At 36.8% G+C, this 20,983-nt stretch overlaps 1 protein-coding gene across 2 annotated transcripts in view; it reads left to right on the forward strand.

Moving 5' to 3' along the window:
- The window catches only part of SPEF2 (sperm flagellar 2), a 189,746-nt gene that overhangs the window by 65,199 nt on the left and 103,564 nt on the right, over positions 1–20,983 (forward strand). Inside the window, exons 11-16 of one of the 2 annotated variants that reach the window (XM_005556713.5) lie at positions 9,141–9,360; positions 10,577–10,731; positions 12,288–12,363; positions 13,731–13,792; positions 15,690–15,793; positions 18,494–18,750. In XM_005556713.5, the coding sequence (XP_005556770.2) occupies positions 9,141–9,360; positions 10,577–10,731; positions 12,288–12,363; positions 13,731–13,792; positions 15,690–15,793; positions 18,494–18,750 (874 nt within the window). The remainder of the gene's footprint in view (positions 1–9,140; positions 9,361–10,576; positions 10,732–12,287; positions 12,364–13,730; positions 13,793–15,689; positions 15,794–18,493; positions 18,751–20,983) is intronic. The other variant, XM_073993291.1, reaches the window with a different exon arrangement.

Here is a 20,983-nt window from a genome sequence, read left to right on the forward strand (position 1 = left end):
ATGTCTTGCCATGGTAGAGTTACAGTACATTGGCTGCCCTCTAAAAGGGGCATAGCCTCATTTTGTGGAGTCACTGCATACAGAATGTCTTGAAGTCAGTCTGTTAGAAGCTTCTGCCCTAAGTCCTTGGGCCACTGCAGCAAGATAATCTGTTGTTGGGTCTTATCAAATATAGGTTAAAAAAAGATTGCATTTCAGGAAACCAAGGAAACTAGGAGGTATCAAAAACAGTGTAAGTGTTGTATCCTCCTAGAAGGTCCTTTCTGTCTCTTAGAGGAAAAGGCACTTACCTTGTCTTTCTAAATGTATCAGTAATTTAATTCTGAAGTATTTAGAACACACTAAATTGGGAACATCTGGGACATATCAGGCCATGCAGATGTTGGGAAGTTCTAGTGATCCATGAAGACAAACACTGGATTATATGTACCTTCAGACTAGTACTACTCCTCTACAAAAGCCACCTTTGAATGTCTCTACTAAAGTATTATTCTTGTAACTCTATTATTTGTTTGTTGAATTTTGTGCTAGGTGCTCTGAGATTTTATGCATTAACGAATATGTCCAAAGGCCCAGATTCTGTTTATTCAAATGGATCTAAGTAAGTCAGCTCTCCCCACTTTTTGAAAGGGTGAATGAGGAAGCTCCATTCCCAACTTGGATGTTTAGAAGTGGCAAGAATGAGAATGAGATACATGTGGTTTTTACAGGGGTAATCAGCAGCATCATTCAATCACTTGGGCAACGATACAATCAAGAAGGGAACCCAGTGGACACGTGGGAGCCCAAGCTTGCCCTTGAAGTGTGCAACTCAGCCAACATTCAAGCATGTTTGTTTCCAAGTAGACTCTGTTTGTAAATGCTCATGATTCTATTAGCCATGATTCATAACAAGGAGACCAAGGATACTGACACATTAGGCCACAAAAAAATAAAAAGATACGAGAGACTGGAAGTAACCAGAATCAGAACCCCAGGTCACCATTAGGCTCCTACATTAGGGTATAGGGAGGCATGTGAGTGCTTTGGATCCAGACTAGATAGCAGAGTGGTAGGCCCATGTGATCTGTAAAGATGGGATCTGTAAAAATGGTAGATACTATGGGTTGAGGAATTCAGAATTCAGGTTCTGGAAAGGTCAGTGTAGGTCAATTAATAAAAACAGTGCTAGTGGACCAGACACTGTGACTCACACCTGTAATCCCAGCACTTTGGGAGGCTGAGGTGGGTGGATCATTTGAGTTCAGGAGTTCAAGACCAACCTGGCCAACATGGTGAAACCTCGTCTCTACTAAAAATACAAAAATTAGCTATGTGGTGGCGCATGCCTGCAATCCCTGCTATTTGGGAGGCTGAAGCAGGATAATTGCTTGAACTTGGGAGATGGAGGCTGCAGTGAGCCAAGATCGCACTATTGCACACTGGCCTGGGTGACAGAGTGAGACTCCGTCTCAAAACAAATAAACAAAAACCAGTGCTGGTGAACAGGTTGTGACTTTTTACCATAGGCAGAGTCTATTTACTCTCTGTTGTAATTTTATGATCTCTGTTTAGGTAGACTAAACTTCACAGGGAGAGTCAGACCTCCTAGGTGTTGATGGATCCTGAATCTTATACTTACACCTTCTCAAAAATGCATACTGATAGTATTTATGCAGGTGCAATTAAAATATTTTTATTAAAATAAAGACATCTTAATAATTGTTTCCTACATGTTCATGACAGTTTACATAAATCAGGGACTAGTACATCTACACAGAAAGAGTATCTCGTTAAAGCAATTGTTTATACCATGTGATACTTACCTGGTTTTACCCACTCTGGGCGTCAAAGTGTGGGCCTCATAGTCAGGTGTCTATTTACAACAATATCTGAAAGAGTAAATAATTTATGTTTTATTATATAAATAATTTAATCATATCTACATAGATAACAAATATGTAAAATAGAGATCTGATAAAAATTTTTGATTCCTCATCACTAATGAACTAGTAAATCTCTTTAGCTCATTGTCGTTAAACTAATAACCATCTTTTTAATCTGAATTTCTTCTTTCTCCAGTTCTTCTGATCTCTTTTCACTCATGATGTTCCAATTTCCTCCCCTTTGAGATGCTTATCTTGACTCAGCCTTTATTTTTGGTCTTTGCTAGGAACTTCATAGGCTTTCCTTTGACAGTGATTCTGCTCAATGTGTTCCACCAAATCCTTTATATGCTAATCTCCACAGGTCAGCCTAAGCATTCTGTTCTCATCACAGTGACATCCTATTCCATTGTGTTTGGCCACATTCTACAGCTAGCTTAGTGATGGAAGAGGGCTATTCGGATTCTTTGTGAGGCAGCAGGCCTTTCAGATTGGAGTGTGGCTGGATGTGGCGCTCTTACATGCCTTCAGCAGCTGCCTGAGAACTCCTAAACTGTTTATAGTCAGAGGGCACATAGGCTTCTCACACAAGCATTATTTCATTTAATCTTTACAACAGTCTGGTGATACACATATTGTTACTATGCTGCAAAGATGAGAGAATTAGTGAGAGTGCAAAGCAAGCAAGTAGCAGAAGCATTATACAATAGAAACTCAAGTCATCTGAGTTAAGCCTAAGACTGCTTCCTTTCAAAGGGTTAAGTGACTGAACAGCTCAAAATCATTACAATATTGGCAACTTTCCACTTCAACTTGGCCTTGGAAATATCACCTTTTTTATTGTAAAATTACATAATTTCTATAGCTTCTGTTTTCTTATTTGGTTAGTTTCTAATTGGCCACATTACATAAAATAATTACCATTTGTCTAATTTGAAGAATAAATAATTCCAACAAATGAAAGCAGAAGCAAGAAATCAATTATAGTGCAATCAATAATTTTGCAGATCCTATTAGTATCTGGCTAATTTTGAACAATGCAGATTATTATTATGTGCAGAGCTCCTAGAAAGACCAAAGGCAGTAAACTAAAACAAAATAATTTTTTTAAATACAGAATAGTATGTATAGAATTGGCAGCCAAATAGGATTATATTTATATACTAAATGTACTAAAATTTGTGTATAACTACATTACACCAATTTTAAAGAAAAACTTACTACGAGCACTTTAGGGTTTTAAAAATTTGTTTCAAAAAGTGTTTTCTTATCTGCAATGTTCTCATATCAGAAATTCTGGTGCCAAATCAGACAAGCCATTCATAACATTTACCAAATTTGACAACTTATATTCTAAGTAAGCGTGCTTTGTCAGATAATGGGTATGAAAAGAATACTGATGAAAGAAAAGCAAGAACATAGGGATATGCTTATTTCTATATGACATAGCATAATTATAGAAATATTGTCAAAAGTGGCCTAAACAAACTTTTCTTACTTCAAGTTATTTAAATAAATAACTCCACTTGTAGACTTAATCTGTTACTGAGGGCCACTTTGTCATATTAATTAAGAGTTAAGGATTAAAAATATAATATGGGCATTTATTTATAAGCCAGAAATGTGACTTGCTCATTACTTAATGATAGTGTAGTAATATTTATAAACCATACATCATCTATTTGACTAATATGAAAAAAAGTCATTCAAATTAGTGGTTAAATTTGGCCAATCATTTTTAAACTAGAGCTTTTCAGAGAGGTCCCCTCCAGAAAATGATTAGGAAACTTGAGCTAAATCACACACAAGACAAAGACACATACCTTCCTTAAAAAAAAAAAAAAAAACTGACTTAAGACAATCCAGACTAGCAGTAGTTGGCTACTGTTTTTAAAGAAATACAATGAAATATAACGTATCCTGTCTTTTGTTTTGGTTCCCTCTTTGGATTTCACAAGCACCTATGTTGATGAGGCAGCTCCTTTATCTCCCCAAATGGACATTGCTTATGCTTCTCTATCCCTGATCTTTGGACTGAAAAGACTTACATTAAGATGATTAAGGGCAGTGATATAATAGAAGTGCTAATAGAACTGATCATCTGAGATACAATTTTGAGGAGACTTACATGATTAAAAAAATACTAATATATCTTGGAATTTCTTTTTTTTTTTTTTTTTTTTTTTTTTTTTTTTTTTTTTTTGAGACGGAGTCTTGCTGTGTCACCCAGGCTGGAGTGCAATGGCCAGATCTCAGCTCACTGCAAGCTCCGCCTCCCGGGTTCACGCCATTCTCCTGCCTCAGCCTCCCGAGTAGCTGGGACTACAGGCACCCGCCACCTCGCCCGGCTAGTTTTTTTATTTTTTATTTTTTATTAGAGACGGGGTTTCACCATGTTAGCCAGGATGGTCTCGATCTCCTGACCTCGTGATCCGCCCGTCTCGGCCTCCCAAAGTGCTGGGATTACAGGCTTGAGCCACCGCGCCCGGCCTATATCTTGGAATTTCTAATTTTCAATATTGCACTATGATTTGACATCTCTGCACTGCTGAAACAATATATGGGGTTTTTTGAAGTTTGAATAGTTTAATAAATAGGTTATAAGTACTAATTCCAAATAATTTTAAAATATAAATTACATGTATTTCTATTCTCTCTTTGATAGAGTGCAAATAGAATAATATCTAGATAATGAAATTATCACATATCATGTTACTAAATATATTTTATGTGCACTGAAGATAATTTTTAAAGATCCTCAAGTGACTACAGAAAAATACCATTTTACCTATATGTATATGTAAATAAAAAATCTTAATTCTTCTCTGACTTGTATGTCTTAATTATTTTTATTGTTATGACAGAACTATTGCAGCAATTTTTGATACTTTTGAAAATACGATAAATCAATATACTAATTTACCCTCTTAACAGTGGTGAATGAGAAGTATGACTCAATCTTTTGGTTTTAGGCAAAATATGATACATAATAGCTTTATCTGGATATCTTTTATTACTATGAATTTGAACATTTCTTTATAAACTCATTGGCCATTTTGTTCTACTGTCAAAATTGCCCATTTATATCCTTTCCAACATTTTTCTTTTATTTTTCTTTTTCTGAATATCTATTTTATGTACTAAAATTCTTAACCTATTGTCAAATATATATGAATATACACATACATATATTGCAGATATTTTGCTTTTGTTCTTTGTTTTTGAAGTGTGTGAGTTACGTGTGTTTGTGTGTGTGTGCTTGAGAATGTGCCGAAGATTTTGTTTTTGTAGAGTGTGATCAAACTACCAACTTTTTCCTTTGTGATTTTCAGCTTTGGTGTTGTGCTTGGAGAAACAATCGTGGAGCATATCAGTGTTTGCCCAAATTTTCATGCTGTTAGAGTTCTTGTTTACGTCGTTCATTCTTCTGGTGTCAATTTATTTTTATGAAAGTATAAGGATATCTAACATTATTTTTTTCCAAATATATAAATAGTTATTCAAATACCAGTTGTAAAATAATCTTTCTCTGCTAATGTGAAGTATAAACCTTATTACATACTAAACTTTTACATATAATTAGATGTGTTTCTGGAATCTATATTTTTGTACACTGAATATTCTGTCCCTGTAACTCATTCTTTTCATTACCATATTTTTTAAAAGCACTTTCATAACTTATAAGGCAACACTACCATTACTTTCCTTTTTAAGTATTTTTAATGGATTGTTTTTTTGCCCATTATATATCTTCTTGCACTTTAACTTTTGTTTTGAGATGGAGTCTAGCTCTGTCGCCCAGGCTGGAGTGCAGTGGCACAAATTTTTGTATTTTTAGTAGAGACAGGGTTTCACCATGTTGTTCAGGCTGGTTTCAAACTCCTGACCTCGTGATCTGCCCACCTCAGCCTCCCAAAGTGCTGGGATTACAGGTGTAAGCCACTGCACCTGGCCCACTTTAACTTTCAAATCATTTGTCATATCAATCTTTGAGCGATGACTGGGGGAAATGACACTAGCACTTTTGTTGTCATTAAACATTAAATTAGATTAATTTGGGGGAGAATTAAATGGTTTATAATTTTGAACCTTTTTATCTCACCCTCTGTTCAAGTCATTTTTCTTAATAGTCAAATTTTGAAGCTTTCTATATATAGACTCTATAAATTTTTTGTTAATTCCATTGATGTTGTCAGCTTTTGCAAGCAAAAAAAAATTGCAAGCAAAAAAATTTTGCAAGCAAAATATTTGCAGGCAAAAACAAAAGCGTCCTTGTTGAATAAGCAAGAAAAGAAAATACTCAAAATATGGTGGGTGGCTCAAAGAATCCGTAGGTGGGTGCAAAAGTAGACTCAAGGTTAAACTTCCAAAGAAAATCACTGGAACAATCATAGCAAAGTCTGACAAGAAAACTGTCACTGCCACCACCACCCCAGAGCACTAGCAGCAGTTCAGGTTATAGCTGCCACCTCTGCACAAGGAACTCTGCTCTTCAGCAGCCACCATTACTCCTAGAGACAGTGCTGCTTCTTTCTTTTTCTTATTTTGTTGCACTAGCTAGAACTTCCCAAATAATGTGACTAATAGTACTCATGATGAGCAACTTTTTCTTGTTCTTGCCTTTAATGGAAAAATGTGTAGTTTATTTTGGTTTACCATTGGTCTAGAGAGTGTTAGGAAAGGTTTCTTCAATTCATGACTTACTAAGATATGGTTTTATTTTGTTTGTTTTTCTTGTATTTTTAAAATCAGAAATGAATTTTGAGTTGTATCAGTTGTTTCTTTGTCAGAATGATCTTATGCTTTTATTTTTTTATTTTAACCTATTAATGAATATAGTACATAGGCTTTCTAGTATTTAACCTTCCTTGGATTCATGAAATAATTCTTATTCAGTCATGGTGGGATAAAGTCAACATCATATACTGGATATGAGTACATGTTCTGGGATCTGACTGCCTGGGTTCCAATCTAGGTTTTGCCATTACTCTTTATTGTGACCATGGAAAAATAACTTAGTCTTTGCAATACTCAGATTTTTCTTCCGTAAATCGGGAAGATAATAATAATACTATGTGTGTAAGAGTTGTGTGAGAATCGTTTGACATAATGCATGAAAACAACAGTATATGCTACGTAGTATGGAGTCAATGTCAATTAGTATCTTTATTGTCTGTTAATATTACGTTGACTTTAATGTTGATGCATGATTTGTGCCAAATATTTCCAAGGGAGATTGGCTTGTAGTTTTCTTTTGGGATGTTGTTTTTGTCAATTATCTTTGATACATTTTCTGTATAAGGGTTATATTAGTCTTGCCAAATAAACAGGAAAGCTTTCTATCTTCTTCTATACTCCAGAAGACTTTTAAACATTTAAATTTCTGTTCAGTTAAGGAAACAAAATTTTTCTGTAAACCATTAATGTCTTCAATTTTCATAAGTATAGTTCTATGACATCTTTTTCGTGTATTTCATGGCTTTTATTTTTTCAAAGATTTTACTTAATTTTAATCATTTGCACTTTCTTAGAATATCATTTATTACCATGCAGTTATAAATCCAAATTTACTATAGTATAGTTGTGCCTAACGTCTTCTTTTTCTTCCCGCTTCCTACTTTTATTAAAATTATACCATGCAAACATTTGTTACAGATTGTTACAGAAGTATATTGCATGATGCTAGGTTTGGGGTGTGACTGAACCTGTCACCCAGCTAATGAGCATAGTTCCCAATAGGTAGTTTTTTAGCCCTTGCCACTCTCTGCATCTCCTCCCTCTAGTAGTCCCCAGTGTTCACTGTTCTCATCGTTATGTCCGTGTGTACCCAGTGTTTAGTTCCCACTTATAAGTGAGAACATGCAGTATTGATTTTCTGCTTCTGCATTAGTTTGCTTAAGATAATGGCCTCCAGCTGCACCCATATTGCTGCAAAGGACACGACATCATTCTTTTTTATGACTGTGCTATTCCATGGTGTACATATACCACATTTTTCCACTCTTCATGGGTACTTCGGTTGATTCAATGTTTTTGCTATTGTGAATAGTGCTATGATGAACAGAGAGTACATGTGTCTGCTATTTTTCCTATTATGTTACAACATTGATACTTGCTATTCTTCACTTTTGTGTCAAAGTAGTAGAAATTTCATTATCATTATTAATAAGGATAAGTTTTAGAATTTTATCAATAAAGTGTATCTGGATAGTTTTCCTCTGTAATTTATTAATTTCCATTTTTATTTTTACAAGTTTCTTCTTCCCAGTTTGATTATTTTAAAATTACTTTTATTCCCCATTTTAATGTCTACTTTATTTTCCTTCTTTTTAATTTTTTTATTGATACATAATAAACACATGTATTGATGCATTTATAAAATATGTAATAATCAAATCAGGGTAATTGGGATATCTGTCATATTAAACATTTATCTTTTCTTTATGCTAGGAACTTTTGAATGGTTCTCTACTGGCTATTTTGAAATATTCAATAGAATATTATTTACTCTAGTCTACTGATTTACTGAACGCTGCACCTCGATCAAGGCATTTTAGGCTAAGGGGTATTTTCCTATGTGTACACTTTGATCCCACCCCATATTTTTAATAAATCTGTTGTTTTAATGTTCCTTTTAGACTTTATAGTCTCAATTTCCTCTTTCATACAAGAATCATTTTTAAAGAATGCTTTTCATTTTAAATACTTATTTTTTTCTATGTTTCTGAAATCAACTTCTAGTTATATTACATGCAAGTCAGAGAATGTGATCTGTACTGTGTTTTTTCTCTCCATCTAATCATTTGATCATTTCATCAAGAAACCTGAATGAAGTGGGAGTTAAACACGCTAGACTTAGAGATATTGAACATGAAAATTCTCTTTTATCTTTATTACTTTAAAATATTATAAAATAAAGTTAATACTTGCATAAGATAACAGAGAAATGATTACTGTCTTTTATCTGCTTACTGGTGATAACATCAATTTAAATGTCTTAATATTCAACCTAGATTACAAAATGTCTCAATTTATATGCTCACTTTCATAAGCTAAGATTTTTTATTTTTATTTTTTGCTTTTATGTAGGAAGCATTTTTCTGCCCTCTACTATGAAACTATTATTAATGTTATTACTCATTTTTATAATATAATTAAAGTATTGATTGGCTTTTGTTGGCTATGATTTGGATTTACTTTTGACTTTTAAATATTTCATATACCTAAATTCCACTTTTCAGAATATTTCTGTTTATTTGATTGTTATTTTTACAGAACATGGTTGGAGAGTGGGCCTTACCAGAAGAAATGGTTGACAATTTACCACCCTCCAACAATTGCATACTGGGCCATATTCTTCATAGGCTAGTTGAAAAATCTCTTCCTCCTCGAGCAGAATCAACAACACCTGAATTACCTTCATTTGCTGTTAAAGGATGCTTACTGGGGAAAACATTAAGTGGAAAAACTACCATTTTAAGGTCTCTACAAAAAGGTAGAATTTTTTCTCCTGCTCTGCCTGCCATTAGGTCCTATTTACACTGACTGTAGCTGCAAATGTCTATGTCTATAAAAAAAAAAAAAAAAAAAAAAACCATACAAGAAGCATTGCTGATATGTTGGGAAATCTCTATCATCAAAAATTTTATAATTTTCCAGGCTATGATTATTCAGCCATAAAAACGAGTGAAATATTGATACATGCTACAACATGGATGATCCTTGACCACGTTATGCTAAGTGAAAAAAGCCAGACACAAAAGGTCACATAATGTATGAGCCCACTTGTATGAAATATCCAAAATAGGCAAATCCATAGAGAAAGAAGCAAATTATTGGACATGAGAGGCAGGGGTAGGGGAATGAAAGTGACAGCTCAATTGATTTGGGATTTCCTTTCAGGGTGATTAAAAATTTCAGGAACAAAATAATGGTGATGGTTGCACACATTGTGAATATCTAAGTGCTACTGAAATGTATCCTTTAAATGGTGGAAGTACTTAACTTTAGGTTATTTGAATTTTATCACACTTTTTATCTATTTTATTTTTATTTATTTATTTATTTATTTATTTTGAGACGGATTTATTTTTTCGTGCCACCACACCGGCTAATTTTTGTATTTTTAGTAGAGACAGGGTTTCACCATGTTGGCCAGGATGGTCTCAATCTCCTCATCTCATGATCCACCCACCTTGGCCCCCTAAAATGCTGGGATTACAAGCATGAGCCACCGCGCCAGGCCTTATCACATTTTTTAAAAAGAAGCTTGATCCACCTGGGTGCGGTGGCCCATGCTTGTAATCCCTGCACTTTGGGAGGCCGAGATGAGTGGATCATCTGAGGTCAAGAGTTTGAGACCAACCTGTCCAACATGGTGAAACCCCATCTCTACTAAAAATACAAAATTTAGCCGGGTGTGGTGGCATGCACCTGTAATCCCAGCTACTCGGGAGGCTGAGGCAGTAGAATTACTTGAACCTGGGAGACGGAGATTGCAGTGAGCCGAGATAACGCCACTGCACTCCAGCCTGGGCCACAGAGTGAGACTCTGTCTCAAACAAAACAAAACAAAACAAACAAAAATAAGCTTGATCCAAAAGACAGTTCTAGTGGGCCTGAAAGACTGTTATAGGGCAAAACCAGCACATAAAGACAATTTCCAGTTCCCAAATGAAAAGCTATTTATAAGATTATATTTTGTACTTTAGACTTTCCTATGCGGATACTTTCTATTGACACTCTTGTCCAAGAAGCTATCCAAGCATTTCATGACAATGAAAAAGTCAGTGAGGTCCTACCAATTCAGAAAAAAGATGAAGAAAATGCTCTACCAGTTCTGCAGGAGGAGATTAAAGAAAGCCAGGCAAGTGTGATTCTAGTTTTCTCTTCTGCGCCTAGCACATTAGAGATTTGGAGCTGGATGGAATTTAAAACGTCTTCTAGACCAGAAGTTTCTTCTGTACAAACCCAGAGAGTAAAATTTTAGGTTCTGCAAAAGTCTAGAGAATAAATATTTAAGTTAAATATTTAGGATAAATTTGAGGCCAAGAGGTAAAATCAAGGATATTATGTGGGTACTTGTATAACAAGAGAGAAAACTCCTGCTTCCCACCAGTTTGTCTGGGTAGACCGTCTTGTGTGATGGGCCCCCTCTGGGTCTAGTAGCCGTCAGCTGGAGCCATTCTCCCGATGAAAGAGCCACTAGCTGGTAAGTGGGGGTGGGTGAAGTGATTGAATTGTGGAGGTTGGGAGGGTGGTATATAATTCTTTTGCGGGAACTCAAGAAGTCACCAACTCCTGCACGGAGATCCTCCCACCCAGCTTCTGGCAGTTGCCAACATCAGAGTCCCCAGTGTATAGTCAGAGACCAGTGCTGGCCCTGGACAGTGGTTGAGGCAGATGTAGAATCCCAGCAGGTACAGAGGTAGAGGAGGACTCCAGTCTCTGTCTCCAGTCTCACAGTGGTCAACTGCTGAAGTGGTGTTCAGAAACTGTATGAAAACTGTTGGTAGGCCTTTGTGGTCTATGAGCTGTAGTATGCTGACACCTGATCTACATTAGTAGATCTCAATTGGGGGATGGCTCTCTGAAAGGTTTACCTGTATCATATTCCCATCAATATTGTATCTCATTTCATTATTGCATAATAATTCCTGGAGTGGAGGGGTGAATAGGAAAATGTAGCCCCACCTTCAGAATCCTTGATGTAGTCCAGCTCCCTCATTCTACAGAGCATGTAGTAAAGACCCTAAGCATGAATTGGTTTGCTTGGAGTCAGAAGGCTTGTCAATGGCTTCTCTGTGATTAAGGTTCCAGATTGTAAGTCCACTACTCTTTCTTCTCTCTACCTTATGCTGCCTCTGCAACTGAATGAATTAGCTGATAATCTGATCCAGATCATTTGCATAGCCTGCAAAAATAAATGTCATTTAACAATTAATTTTGAAAATAACTGGGAGAAGTTTTCTTCATGGTGGGCTCTCTCTTCTTCCATGTTGTAATATCTTTATATTTTAATCAATAAAGTAATAGACAATGTACATTTTTAAAAAATTACCCTATGGCTATGACTGACATCTCTAGGATTGTTCAAGATGGTTTTCCGTAAACTCTACCCTTTCCTTAGGTTCCATTATCTTTTCAAAATAGTAATGGGCATATTTTACATAGTAATTGAAGATCATTCAAAAGACAGATTACATCACAGGTTACTGTGTATTTCTATAAGTGCAATTATCCAATCTTGTTTGTTTCTGGAAATAAGAATTTAGGACTGAAACTTTAATCTCCTTTAAAATCATTAATGTTATAGATAAAAAGTATTTGTTCTCAAACATTTACTTATAGATATAAAATTAGGAGTATTATTAAAATATAGCAATGGTAAAGTCCCTCCCTGTGTTTGTTTTCTCTCCAAAGGATCCACAAAATGTATTTTCAGCTGGTCCAGTTTCAAATGAAGTATTACCAGAAACAGAAGGTGAAACGATACTTGGTAAGATCTCAAAACAAATCATCTATTATTTACATTAGAGAGAGAAACAATGAGAACACATATATGTGAGCACGAACATGCTTTCAGGGAAATAAACAAGAACCAAAGGGAGTTTTATATAGTTGTCTACATATGGCCATTTGACAGAGGGAGCAAGATCACTCTTTCCTACAACTGGGGATGAGATGAAAATTACAAGAAAACCTTTTGAGTCTCCTTCAAATGGTTAATTAGTTTTGCTGCTACTATGAAAGAAGCCAGAATAAATCATCCTCATTCTTCCTGTCTGTGCAAGGGGACAGACAGTCTTTTCTTGTTCTCACCTGTGTGTAAGACTGTGTGTATGAGTACAATTGGGGCTTTCTACAAACGTACTCCTGCTTTGTTTATTGTATTGCAGAAGGCTGTAGGGGCTGGTCTTTTTAACCTATATGCACAGTGGTTCCTAAGTTTATTCTCAGCCTTGGGCACTGCCAATGCAATTAAGTTTCCCAAACATAACAAAAAGTTATCTCCCTTGGGATCTGGGCTGCAGTCCTTCAACTCCTTTGTAGAACCATTGAAGGAAAACAATTTTAAGTATTAAATATTTTTTCCTGTATGTGCTAGTGAAGGCTTTGCCATATTAAATAGCTTCCTCATATTCTAGCATGAAGCGAGCTCCTCCTGTGCTATCATTATTATTGCCATTACCATTGAACAATGTCCAGGTTTACTATGAGCATACAACACTCCAGAGAGGTTGGACTTTCCTTTCTTAAGAGGATGCTATCTGTCCCTTATTCCTGTTATCTGTTTCTTAAGAGATAATTTTAGTTGATTTTTTAAAACTATTATAAGTATTTTATTACATATTTTATTATACATTAGTCTAAGTAATTATAAACACACTGTTAAAACTTCTCTTTTTTTCATAGAATTTCAGTTAAAACACCTCTGACTTCTAGAGTCATCTGCTTTTAAGACGTTTATCTATAACTTGGTAATCCAGGAAAATAAAAGTGTAAAAAAATAACATTTTAACATTTTTTTGAAAAACTTGACTGTCTTCTGAAAAGCGACCCCTGACTGTGTTAAAGTATTCCTAACGATATTTTTATGAGCTCAGATCATGCAGAAAGGGAGGGAGGAAGGGAGGGAGATAGGGAGGGATGGGAACCACCAAGACACATAGTGGCCAGGATCTTAATGGTGTGAGTGAAGGTAAAAGCTATGCTGTGGTGATTCTATTACTTCTTTCCTCTGAGTATCTCAGGCATAGCTGGATCTGATAACCCTTATGTCCAAAACCATAGATGCTCAAATACTGCTGTGGTTGTTAGGTGTAAATACCAGAAATTTGTTTTTACCGCTTTTCCTATTGCTAGGTGCTAATGCTGATAAAACACCAAAAGCTGAAGAAATCAAATCCAGTGATAGTTTCTTAAAAGTAAGTATTATGATCTAATTTTAGCTACTAGCATAATAAAACATGTCATGATTAATGGCGTTTTGGAGTGTCTTCAAACGCAATGAAATGGCAATGTGTTCTTCTTTGGTTTCAAAGTAAATTTGATGGTATAATATTAGGTCATCTGACTTTACTTAGCATTCTTTGTATTCTCAATATTCATATTGAAAGCAGTGGAAATTACTCTTCAATTTTGCCAGGGTAATAAATATGTGCTTTTAAAAATTTTAGACTGAGGCCAAATTCATTTAATCTTTACCATTTAATTTATGACTTTTATTTCACTCATACCCTCTTTACCTTTAAACATTTTTTCCAGAATTTATCTTTACTCTTGTTAGTGACTCTACAGAATTTTTTTTATTAATGCCTGAAAAAATGTTTACAACAGTTCACTCACTATTTCTGCTAATGGAAACTAATTGGTCATCAAATAAAATGACCAGATTAAACCAAGTGAAATTTTATTGTTTGTATTACATTTGATTTTTTTATTATGCATCTTATCATGAAAAACAGTTTTATAATATTTTAGGTTTCAAAAGTGCTTAAAGATAGAAAAAGTTTTGGAAGGATATACACCAAACTGTAAACAAGATGAGCAATGGGAGAGAAATGGGTTCAGAAAAAGCAGGAAAAGGAGACTTATTTACTCTGTGAATTTGAAATATGAATTAGCAGAAAGGATACGTATGTTTTATATTTACCTTTATTGACTTTAAAATCTCACAAATTCCATATTCAATTCAATTCAAAGAGCATATGTTGTTTTGTACAGTGTTTTAATACCTTGGATATATCAGTGAATACAAACGACAGGATTCCCTGCCCTTGTGGTGTTTATGTCTCTCTAATGGAGAGAGACATAATAAACTATGAACATAGAGATAAGTATGAAATTGAAGATGATGATGAGTGTCATAAGAAAAGGAAACATAGAGTGGAGCAAGGGGAGCAGGAGCACAGGCCAAGGGCAGTGAAAGAGGCACAGCTGGTCACCTTATGACATCGGGCAGGCCTCCTTGGGAAAGGGAGACTTAAGCAGATTGAAAGAGGTGACAGAACCAGCCCACTGGATCGGGGGAAGTGTTCCAGGCTGTGAGGATAGTGAGGCAGGAAAGTGCCTGGCCAGCTGGGCCAGAGAGTATTTAGTAAGGGATGAGGTTAGAGACATGGGTGAGAAAGGAAAAGAATCAGGTCAGTCAGGCCCTCAGGCAATTATTGGGACATTTGGAGTAAAAGGGAGAATTTTAACAGGGCTTGGAATAGAGCCATACCATTTGACATAACATTCTCACTCTGGCAGCTGAGCTAAGAATAGACTCTAAGTAAGTTCCTGTTTCAGTGATATTGAGTAGCTTGTATTGGACTAACCTACAAATAACAAGTATAAACACTAGGCAAAATAGAAAAGATAATTATTTGAGGGCTAAAAGAAGACAGCAAACAAGCAAGCAGCAAACAACAGGCAGAAAATCTGTGGAATTTGACCATGGAAAGATGAGAACTTCACTGGGCAAGGGCCATGTTTATATGAGTTTTCCCCAGAGGGCATGCCCCTGTCTGCATGGCATGAGTGGCTACAGCCCAAGCAGAGAGCTCAATCTTTCTGATTTAAGGTATTAGAGAATTAAGTCTGGGGATGCAAGAGCAGCTGCAATTGAAGAGTACAATCTGGGAAGGGAGGGAGCCTCGAAGGAAGAGCCTCACATTCTGTGCACATATTTTCCTGAAATGCTTCCCTGACTCCCCAACTGTGCCACATGATCAGTGTCATCATCAGAGAGCATGGTCATTTAATTGACTTTTCCTCCAAACATTTGGAATTTGACTTTTAAATTAGCCATCTTCTGTCATTTCTTGTTTATTTTCCCAGCTCACTACGCGTGCTCAACTTGGTGCAAAATCAGAACAGTTGCTGAAGAAAGGAAAGAGCATTCCTGATGTGCTGCTTGTTGACATCATGGTAAATGCTATTAAGTATGTACTGCATTTTTCTTCTTCTTATCTATTTAATATATTCTTTATCACACAAAGATGTATCCAGAATAATATGGAAATTTTTTTGTTTTAATATCTCATAAGTTTCACTCATCTGTATAAGAAAATATATAGCAATGAAAAGATAGATATATTTTGTGATTTACATGCCTATATTCCACTTCTTCTCCCATACCAAGCTTGACTTCTTTTACCCAGATATGAATAAAGTCAGGTTCTATTGCCTGGGGGGAATTCAAGGAGAAATTGAGTAATTGGAAAAGCCAAGGGAAACACTCAATTGTGTGGTCACAGACCACGGGGAAAAAAGAAGCCATAGAGACTTGGCTAATGAATGTAATAAAGAGAGAAGGCCAAGTAGGCTGGATAAAACTGTCAAAAAGCCCCCTGAGAAAGAGCTGCGGACAACTTGAAGTAGGTGAGGAAGCAGAACTGAGTAGTGAGATGTGGAATGTGGAACCAGTGAGACCAAGAGAGATGAGGAAGGAGGACTGAGAGTTCTACTCTGCATCTGGAATGGACTTCCCTTAGTGTTTTCTTAAAAGATGACATTAAAGATTTAAGCTGCTTCTCAATGATGATGTGTCTAGAAATCAGATCACAGGGCCGCCCAGAGCTAGGAGGGACCTCACTCTAACAGTTGTAACATTTCTCAGAAGTGATGTAAAGCATGTTTCAGCCATGGGATTCTTTGCTCCTGCTCCAAAGAATAATGTATATGAAAAGTATCAGATATAAAGCAGTTCTTCCCTTTAGTTTCAGTGGAACTGAAACCTCCACACCCCATCGTCAGAACTCCATTACCCTCCTTCCACTACCACTATCCTCATTGCCCCTAAGGCTCCTCCAGATGACAGTCATCAGTGTGAAATCTTTGATCCAGTCTAAATCCGTCATTTTTTCTATAAGGAAAGGGAGGCACATGACAGTTCAGTGAGGTACTCCAGTTATATGTCTGGCTAGTGGTGTAGCCCCAGCCAAAGTCCAGGTCTCCTGACTCCCCATCATCTCATGTCCTCACACTACGGCTGAACAAGGGTGGCCCTCACCTCCCACTTCCTCTGAAGTGGCTCCTGTGACTGTGGGTGGAGGAAGGAACTCAAGGAAATTCTCTTTCCCATCTTAGGCCCAAATCAACAAATTTGTTCTATGCAGAATGCTTCACCAAGCTCTAAACAAGTTATAAAACCAAATTGAAGTCTTTTCCTGCTCTTAATAACCTAATGAGAGAAATAGACAGTGACATGAAGATAGCTTGATACTATGGAAAGATCATTGGATTTGGGTGATTTTTAGTTTCATGACTTTGCACAAGTAATGAAATTTCCTTTAACTTCTGTTTTCCCCCTCCTTCCTTGCTACATTATTGGTAGGATCATATGCAGGCCCCAAAGTAGACTCAGAAACCTCTGGAAAGGGGATTCCATTGTTTAATATGATTTTCGACAGAAATAAATGAAATTATATGTTTGAATCCAAAGGCCAAAAACACAATTTTGCATAATTTAAGGGCTTAGAAGAACACAGTCTAAGTTTATGCCTTTCTCACCTTGTTTTCCAGCTGCAAATTAAAACAATAATTATTCAACACCCATTCTCTAAAGAGGACACTGTGCTGAGTGCAAAACCCCAATTGCACTTCAGCATCCTATAATCTAACTGAGATTTTAAAAGACTCACTTGAATTTGTGTTAAGCAGAGAAATATAACCATTTGCATGGCAAAGTGAAAGTCAGAGAAACTGAGATCAGGATACTATGACTCTACACAGGCTTGGGTGGGATAGGAAGAGCTCTCCAGGTTGGCAGTACAAGTATCCAGTATGTGCTAAGCTCTGTGCCGAGTTTTTAAAATGCATCATTTCAGTTCATCCTCACAACTGCCTTATGAAGTATGTTATGTTACCCCATTGTATAAATTAGGAAACTGAGGTGCAAAGGAGGAACAGTCTATGAACAATATAGAAAATGCAACTCATACTCACATTACATTGAGGAGATGAGTTTGTTTGAAGTAAATGGTGCAAAATTGTAAGAGACAACAAGGTATAGAGAAATAAGGTGTTGATATGGTTTGACTATATCCGCATCCAAATCTCATCTTGAATTGTAGCTCCCGTAATTCCCACGTGTTGTGGGAGGGACCTGATGGGAGATGACTGAATCATGGGGGCGGGTCTTTCCCATGCTGTTCTCGTGATAGTGAATGGGTCTCACAAGATCTGATGGTTTTAAAAACGGGAGTTTCTCGGCACAAGCTCTCGATTTGCCTGCTGCCATCCATGTGACTTGCTCCTCTTTGCCTCCTGCCATGATTGTGAGGCCTCCCCAGCCTTGTGGAACTGTGAGTCCAATTAAACCTCTTTCTTTGTAAATTGCCCAGTCTTGGGTACGTCTTTATCAGCAGCATGAAAAGGGACTAATACAGGTGTGGCCAGTTAATTTTAATGTGTTAAAGCTTCTGGAATAGATTTGGAGGGCAGCAAGTATTCACAAAAGTATTTTAAGCAAAGGAGTGATTGTGGCACATTAGTGAGCCTAATCTTTTAGCTATGAAGTAATGAAATTCATGCAGTAGGAAGTTATTGTGGAACTGAAAGAAAAAGGGAAGATTTATCATATAATTTCCAAAGTATTTGTGTCTAACAAAATATTCATGAGTTGTCCTGTTTCAATTTAGCGAGATACCTGTGAATCAGCACTGGATCCTAGATGGTTTTCCAATGACTTTAAACCAAGCACAGCTTCTGGAAGAAGCTCTTACAGGCTACAATAGAAACCTCACAGAACTGGAGAGAAAAAAAGCACAAAAATCCACATTGGCTATTGATCCTGCGACTTCCAAAGAAGTACCTCTTCCCTCTCCTGCATTTGATTTTGTCATATTATTAGACGTTTCAGATACTTCCTCAATGAGTCGCATGAAGGATATAATAGGTAAGCTGGACACCTTTTTTGATGCTCTTTTACAATGAAAACTTTATTTGTTCTTTGAATCAGTGAGTACTCCCATTTACAATTATAAGTGAGTACAAAATAATCTACTTCAGCCTATCAAAGAATTATCTAGCTGAGCACAGTTGCCTCTTGCTCTGACTGTTAGCATTCAGCACTGTGGACAAAGACTGGAACTAGTGAATTGCAGTCCAACTGTAGCATCTCACTGAACCTTCCCATCAACTTGGGAGTTCCCCTGTCATAGGGGTGTTTTTTTGAGACGTGCGCATATGGAGGAGTGCTTTGTGGCTGTCTAGCATGTTTTGGTGGGTCACCCTCTTGAGGGTCATAAACCACATCTGTGCTGTAAGAAAGGATCTGATAACATCCTTTTCTTGGACTGAGTATTAACTCTGAAGAGCAGGTATCAGTCAGCTGAAGACTTCACATGATGGGGTTAAATCTTCTTGCAAAAATTCATAGTTTAACTATTTTTCAACCTTGAAAAAAATCCTTTATTCCACAAATTATATACTTATGGGTAAAAGCACTTCTTGAACCTTGGCTTTCTTACATATGACGTATCTGACCTTGAGAAAGTTACTTTATTATTCTAAGCCTTGGTGTCACAACCTATATGATAAAATGGCTCTTTTTTTGTTGTGGGTATTAAATGAGATCAGAGTTACATGTTTAGAACAGAATCTGGCACATGATAATAAGCATGTGGTAAATACATCAGGGAAAAATGATGGAAGACTTTGAAATCGACAAATGATTACCTGCACATCATTTTACTACAAGGCTGACTATTGCCTCTTGGGCCCTTGGGGATGCCTGATTCTATAAGGGTCTGTGTTTTTCATTGGTTTTGACTCAACTCTTCTATAACGCTATAAATAGTAGGAAATTGATAGTAATGCAAATGATTCCTGTTCTTAGAAATGAAAGTAAATTTTGTCCAGCTGAGACAATTTCCACACTGTAAAAAAGATGATTTGAAATACTTGAGCCCAAGAGTTTGAGATCAGCCTAGGCAACATGGCAAGGCCCTGTCTCTGCAAAAAATAAAAATATTAGCCCAACATGGTGACACATGTCTCTGATCCTAGCTACATGGGAGGCTGAGGTGGGAGGATCACTTGAGCCCAGGAATTCAACGCTGCAATGAGGTATGATCACACCACTGCACTTCAACCTGGGTAACAGAGTGAGACCCCGTCTCCAAAAAAATCATATTGCTCTATACATAATAACCAGAATTTACTGGGGGAGAGCAAAGGAATAAGTGTTTAGAAGCAGCAGCTAATGGTGAAGAAGAAAGCCTGGGACAGTAGTGTCTCATAAGCCAAAGAAGGACAAATCTTCAAGGCAAATGTGTCATGTAATCCCCCTTCCAGACCAGCAGGAGCCTAGGCTGAGTGGGAGCCTAGCCACTAGGGTCAGGTGCAGCATGGGGTTCGGGGTCTATGGAGAAACCTGAAGAACATCATCACAGAGAAACATGCTACATCCAAAGCAATGTGGGCTACAAAGTCCTGCCAGGGCTGGGCTGTGGTAAATGATCCAGACTCAAAGCCAATGGGCAGGAGACTGGCGGACATAAGGATGGGGAATGGCCATTGTGAGAGTAAAAGTCTACATGGGAATGGAAGAAGAGGTGGCTGCCTCCGCTGTTTAGCCATTGGTCAACCTGAGACAGAACAGTAATGTTCACCCTCTGGTGAGAGCAGAAACAGATTTTGAGTTCAGGGCATCAAATACTGACCCTTTGTGGCTAATGGTGACTGAAAAAGAACAGGAAAGGGCTTCTGGGACTGATAGTGTTTGTATATCTGGGTGCTGACTGTCTTTGGTTCATTAATTCATGGAGATGAATATTAGTGTATGCATTTTTTGGCAAGTATAATGCAACAAAGACTATAAAAATTAAAAAGAAGTCCAGAACCTGGAGTCGTATTGCCTGGAATCAAATCCCTTCTCTACTATTTATGAACGGTGCAATTTGGAGCCAATTATAGAATCTCAATCCCACTTACAAGTTTTTGTTGAGTATTAAATGACATAATATATGTAACAGCTTTTAAGAATTATACACTAAATTTTACCTATAAGTATTATAAAACAAGCCAAAATAAGGACTGAAATGTGTCCTTTGGCATTTTTGGTGACTGGTATGTGAGCCATTTCATGGAGGGTAGGAGAGAGAAGGAACGATTGCGGTGTGTTGAGG

The sequence above is a fragment of the Macaca fascicularis genome, chromosome 6, assembly GCF_037993035.2.
Source record: "Macaca fascicularis isolate 582-1 chromosome 6, T2T-MFA8v1.1".
Classification (NCBI taxonomy): domain Eukaryota; kingdom Metazoa; phylum Chordata; class Mammalia; order Primates; family Cercopithecidae; genus Macaca; species Macaca fascicularis.